General features: G+C 37.1%; 1 protein-coding gene across 1 annotated transcript; it reads right to left on the bottom strand.

Moving 5' to 3' along the window:
- Positions 1 to 1,309: 1,309 nt before the first annotated feature.
- On the bottom strand, positions 1,310 to 6,057 carry IFNG (interferon gamma). The gene is made up of 4 exons (XM_069586415.1): positions 5,864 to 6,057; positions 4,669 to 4,737; positions 4,391 to 4,573; positions 1,310 to 2,009 (listed from the first exon to the last, which is right to left on the bottom strand). The coding sequence occupies exons 1-4, from the start codon at positions 5,975 to 5,977 to the stop codon at positions 1,875 to 1,877; spliced, it is 501 nt and encodes a 166-aa protein (XP_069442516.1). The 5' UTR covers positions 5,978 to 6,057; the 3' UTR covers positions 1,310 to 1,874.
- Positions 6,058 to 6,289: the final 232 nt, after the last annotated feature.

Here is a 6,289-nt window from a genome sequence, read left to right as displayed (position 1 = left end):
ACTGATCTATTCAATAGTTTACTCATCATTTCCGCTTTAAAATCTAATGGATTGCTTAAACTTAACGTTTGAAATCGAATTTCTAATTTTCCACCCCAAACCTGCTCACTCTAGTTTCCCCATTTCAGTTGATGACAGCTTTACTTTTTTAGTTGCTCAACTAAAACCTTAAGAGTTATTCTTGACCCATTTTGCTTCAACCACACTGGATTAGTGGTACTTCTTTTACCAGTCAAGGCAAATTTCTTTGCAAGAATGTTTCCTTTGCCAAAAATCCTCTCTTAGTTCTTACAAGTGCTGCCTCAAATGTAGGAAGCACTTGTATAATGAAGTGCTTTATGAAGCCAACTATAATTGCTCCATTTAAATCCCTAGTCCATTTGCTCTGTCCCTTAGTTTTCCCAGTTCCCCTATTCTTTCTTACTTTTTTTCTGTAGCACCAATCATCTTCTAACATAGCATGCAATTTACTAACATATTATGTATTTTGTTTATTATCTATCTCCCCTCTGTTAAATTCTAAATTCCCAAAGGGCAAGTATTCTTGTTTGTTTTGCTCACAAATGAATCTCAAGTGCTTAGAACAGCACCAGGCACATAGTGGGCACTCTAGTAAATATATCTTGAGCAAAAGGATAAAGTCTCTCTACAATATTATGTAGCCCACCAGGCTCCTCTGTCCATGGGATTTCCCAGACAAGAACACTGGAGTAGGTTGCCATATCCTCCTTCAAAGCATCTTCCCGATCCAGGGATTGAACCTGCATCTCTTGTACCTCCTGCATTGGCAGACAGATTCTTTACCACTAAGCCACCTGGGAAGTCTACCATGTTATGAGAAAGGCACAATTATTCTTCTTTATCAGAGGAGGAAAGTGAAGCTTAGAGAGTATAAAAGTCACACCACTTGTAATGGCAGGACTAAGATTCTAATCCAAGCTTCCCACCCTAGAGTTTCCACTCACTATTCCATACCTAACAGTGTTTACCCAAAGTGACCGGAGGAGATAAGGGGATACAAAGATGAGGGATACCCTGAGGAGTTGAGGAGGGAGAAAGTAGAAGTAAATATTTGTGTGCCAAGCTAAACAATTTGGACTACGTTCCACAGCTGTGAAAAGATCATTCAAACAACTACCAAAGGGATCAGTGGAAATCAGCAAATTGTCAATGAAGAAAGACACCACTTTGGGCAGATTTTAATCCAACTCTTATATCTCCACAGTTAAATTGACTCTCCTTCCGTTAATTTATTAGTCTGTGTTTCATTTAACCAGCCCCCATTTTAGAAAAAGTCTGACACAACATACATAGTTATAAAATTACTCTTTATTCATATATATTAAATATTGATAAACTAAACAAACACATTACTTTCCATTTGGGTGTAATCACAATTGTCAGTGATATTCTGAAGCACCAGGTGTAAGGTGAGATGAGATGCTATGTTTTTATCAGGGCACAAGTCATATCGCCTTGACACATTCAAGTGCTGTCTGACATGCCATCAAAGTAGTGGCTCAGAATGCAGATCTAGTCTCAGATAAGTAGTGACTAGATGGCATCATTTCATTTATCAGCATTCATTACATCATCAAGTGAAATAAGTGCACAACCCACAGATTCTTGCTTAGTTTAGCTGCCAAGTTGGACCCTGAGATAAAACCTTGAAATCCCATAGACTTGCCTAGTTAGTCTTAGGAATTATAAATAACACATATATTAATAGATACTCATTTTCATGACATAAAAGTTACTATTATAAATACTTTGATAAGTCTAAATATATATTCCCTATATAAATAATGTAAAATATTAAATATTAATAAATAGATTTAGATTTTAAAATTCAAATATTGCAGGCAGGAGAACCATTACATTGATGCTCTCCGGCCTCGAAAGAGATTCTGACTTCTCTTCCGCTTTCTGAGGTTAGATTTTGGCGACAGGTCATTCATCACCTTGATGAGTTCATTGATGGCTTTGCGCTGGATCTGCAGATCATCCACCTATTGGGAAAGAAAACAGCAAAATTAATTTCAAGCATATGAGTCATTAGGATATTCTGCTGTCTAGGCCCAAGAAAATCAAAGTATTCTTTAAAACAAATTATTTTCACTAGCAGTAATGAACTTTAATATGTAATGTTGGTTTCTTCAGTGATAAAGACTAAAATTATAACAATTCAATTGACAGTTGTGCTGTAACAGGATGGAGCACATCACATATCCATAAATTTATCACTTCAGGGATCTGAAAATTATATAGTGAAAAAAAACCAGAAGTGGAGTGACAGAAAAATGTGGGTGTGAATTCTGTGTGTGCAATACATCTGACTTTAAGCCAGTCACTGAAGCTCTCCAGATCTCTGTTTTCTGCACTAAGTATGAGATTGTTTAGATGATCCCCAGGGTCTCTGTCACTTCTATCGCTTAGTACTTAGTCTTTGCTATAAGTATCAGATGAGTTACTATAGCCAATGGCTCTCATGCTTGGTGTGTAAGACAGTAACCTGAGGACCTAATGAAGAACTCTGACACCCAGGTGGATGAAATCGGACTAGGCCTCAGCCATTGTGTGGTTACCAACATCACCAGGTGATTTAGGCACCACCCAAGTTTGAAAACCACTGGTATAGGTTCAGTACTTTATAAACACCGAGTTCTAGAAGGAGGAAAACCATAATTTTTAATTTCCTCCAAATTAGGTCAGTCTCATCATTTCCATGATGGGATTAAAAATAAACACTGATCTTATTTAAATGGTAATAATCAATTACTGGTATTATATAATAAAATTAGTAATGAAAGCAATCTTCCTGTACCCTGCCTTCCATTCCAGCAAACTGAACTATTTTCTCACTCTTCCCAGTAGGACCATATAGGTGAATTCACGCTTCATAAAATGAGGACCATTTGCTTCATCTTTGCTCTGCCACTACATTTCTTTCTAAAGCTGGAAACACTGCAGCCACCTTGCCACATTTCTGAGAATGACTAGGAGATTCTAAGTTACAGGACAAAAAGGCAAAACATGCCTTCAATATGCTCACATTTGAGCAAAAGACGACAATGGTTGAGCACTCACTCAAGATTGCACATTGTGAAGCAGGAGGCTTGGAGCTTCCACAAGGATGGGACCAACCTATTGTTTTCAAAGCCCAGTTACAACAGAGTAGAAAAATTTCTACCAGCTGTGTGTTTACAGGTGATAAATTTCACTTTCCAGTTTTCTAAGCATCACCAAGAAACTAAGGGACTTCTCTAGGACTGAACAGCAGCCAGAGGCAGCACTGGGTTAGGAACAGTGCTTTTTTATTCTCTAGCCTGCAACCAATGGAGATCTGCTGAACATGGAAAACATTACGCATAATTTTTCCAAGCCACTCTCATACCATCTTATATATGGAGACTAGAGAAATCTTGAAGAGCAATCACTTCTTTCAGTTCATGGGAGTTTATACGAGATTGTTGAGAGGCAGACAGGGTTAGAGCAAGAGCTGGTACAAATCCTGAGAACACAAGCACCCCTCCTCTTCTCACCCAAGCCTATTTATACAAAAGCCAACTCTCCCCCCAAAAAAATCTGGAGGCCTTTGTCCCTTAGAGGAAATTTTGGAAAATGTGACTTGTCCTTATGCTTCAAAGTTATCTTTCAGCTTCTAAAAACTTTAAAGATTCATTGATGGGACAATTCTACCTATTTTCTTTCTAAAAACAAATGCAATCACCTCTCCTTGGACTACACAATCTGCATGGTTGACCAGAGTTCGACAGTGGGAGGGCCTTTGTCTCCTCAAAGGCTATTCCTTTCTCCTATCTCATTGTCATTTTCTATCTACGGCATTGTAGAATTTTAGAGCAAAGGAGACCATAGAAATTACAGTGAATTCAACAGGCTTCTTTTAAGATGAGGAAACAGCCCCAGCCAGGCCTGTGATTCATCTGAAGTCACACATTTCTTTGGTGGCTAAGCTGGGCGGAGCACACATCTTCCCTCTCCCTCCCACTGCTCTTTCCATTAAGACATGCAAGCTATTCAAAGCAAGAGAATTTCCAACAGAGACAAGGGGCAATGGGAGAATTGGTTTTCAATACTCTGCCCCCATCACCCCAACTCCTTCTCTGCTTCCTCCTCACTGATTTGTCCATTCACCCATGTTTGTGCGATAGGCATAATGCCAGTATTTTCCCAAAATCACAGACTTAAGTGCCTCCAATAACTGACTCTGCAAAGTCACCCAAGGCAAAAGAGAACTAGCAAAGAGGCATTTTGACTACAACTTCACTTCAGAGCTTTATACCTGGTATCTAATTTCTATTTTCTGGGAATGAAGTGCTTTGTAAGAGTCTCTGCAATGATACCAAAGAAAGCATTAAGATCCTCTCACCGGAATTTGAATCAGCCTTTTGAAGTCCTCCAGTTTCTCAGAGCTGCCGTTCAAGAACTTCTGAAACATGTCTTGCTTGATGATATCCATGCTCCTTTGAATGACCTGGTTATCTTTGAGGTTTTCAAAGAGTTTGAAGTAGAAGGAGACAATTTGGCTCTGAATAATCTTTTTGTCACTCTCCTTGGGAGAAAAGAGCACAAAGAGAGGTTGATGTGAATTTATCCATCAGAAAAAAAGCAACAGGAAAATCAGCCAAATGGAAATGTTCAGCTTACCTCTTTCCAATTCTTCAAAATTTCTGAGAAAAGAGGCCCACCCTTAGCTACATCTGGGTTACTTGCATTCTGGAAAATAAAACAACACAAGAAAAAATTGGCTTAAAATTAGTCCATAAATTGCTGTAAAAATGTACCTCAAGTTTTATTGAACTTGGATGTTGGCAATATTTACTGATTTTCTTTTCAACACTGTTTAGTTTTAACAAAAAATAGTCTCAAAAGCTATCCTGTTGGATAATAGCTAAAGACTATCATGTGATTTTTGTTTTCTTATTTACTAGTATAACATCACAATGAACTCATTCAAGACTGATGATACTTCAGCTGTCCCAAATTACTATGGTAAGAAAAAGGTATAGTTAAAAAAAAAAAATCAACATCACCATCTCACTATAAAATACTGCCCCCCTATGGTATAGGTTTCTGTAACCTCTACCTGTGTCCTCCTATATTATATCGCCTTTAGAAGATAGCTCCAGCTATAATTATAATAGCTAAATTTGGACATATGAGAAAATATTTAAAATGCACAAGCGATTTTAATTAACCATAAATAATTTTTTAAGAAATTCATAAAACAAGACAAAAAATTTTTAAATATAAACTAGATTATTATAACTCCTACAAAAAAAATCTCAGCAAGTGACTGAGTCCAAGAGTAATTCACAGACAATCTAGATGGGATAGTAAAATTTTAAAATAAATTTTTAGAGAAAAACACCTATAGGTGTTTTTATTTTTAAGCCAAATATTTAAGGACCTCATCTTCTTTAATTGATCAATTATTTCAAATGACCATTTTTAATGTTGATGTTGACTTTTGACTGTCACCATTAGAGTAACATGAGAAATCAAAAATTAACACTCAGCTGTCTTTTCAGTATGCTTACTACTTAACATCATAGTTAAATGGATTCTCATCACAAAATATCAACACTATGATATATACCCATATTATGCCCATCTTTTGGAGGATTCACGAATCCCTCCTAAATCTCTGTAGCAAACTGAGCAGAGATCGTTTAGTCAAACAAACAAACAAACAAACACAGCTAGCCAACAGTCACAATAACACCAAGTCTTCTCAAAATGACTGAAGACTAGAGATGAGAGCCCATCACAAATAGAATTCCAAGTCAACATCAAACATCAAGTCAATCACAAGAAAGTCTCATTAAAAGATCATACTTACAAAATACTCCTTTAAGTTTTCTATTTCTTTAAAAAATGGGCCCTGGCCATAAGAACCAGAAAAACCCAAAAGCACACAGAGCAGTAAAGCTAAGAAGGAGCTTGTGTATTTCATCGTTTAGGAGAGAGTTAGGCCGGAGTAGTTGAAATCGGTAGCTCCTGCGTTATGATCAGGTCCCAAGGAGGTAGCTGATCTTTCTTTTCTAATTGTTGATCTGCAGATGATCAGAAGAATGTGCTGTGTCTCCTTTTGGTGCTGGTATTTATACCTAATTGAAGTCTCATCAAGATTACGTATTTTCACAAGTTTTTTAAGATGAGATGGTGACAGATAGACAGAGATGCTAGTTAGTTGGTATTAATAACTATGGTTTTGTGGCATTTTGGTCTTGTAGTTAGAGTTTCCTTTCAACTCCTTGGGTCTTTT

Source organism: Ovis canadensis, chromosome 3 (assembly GCF_042477335.2).
Source record: "Ovis canadensis isolate MfBH-ARS-UI-01 breed Bighorn chromosome 3, ARS-UI_OviCan_v2, whole genome shotgun sequence".
Classification (NCBI taxonomy): Eukaryota; Metazoa; Chordata; class Mammalia; order Artiodactyla; family Bovidae; genus Ovis; species Ovis canadensis.
The sequence above is the reverse complement of the archived record's forward strand: the minus strand, read 5'-3'. Positions and strand labels throughout refer to the sequence as shown.

Bases quoted from the DNA above. Each gene is read 5' to 3' on its own strand.
- IFNG (XM_069586415.1), bottom strand. From the start codon at position 5,977: ATGAAATACACAAGCTCCTTCTTAGCTTTACTGCTCTGTGTGCTTTTG. The intron at 4,738-5,863 runs GTAAGTATGATC...TTTATTTTCCAG, and splicing joins AAAACTTAAAGGAGTATTTT to AATGCAAGTAACCCAGATGT. The intron at 4,574-4,668 runs GTAAGCTGAACA...TTTTCTCCCAAG, and splicing joins TTTTGAAGAATTGGAAAGAG to GAGAGTGACAAAAAGATTAT.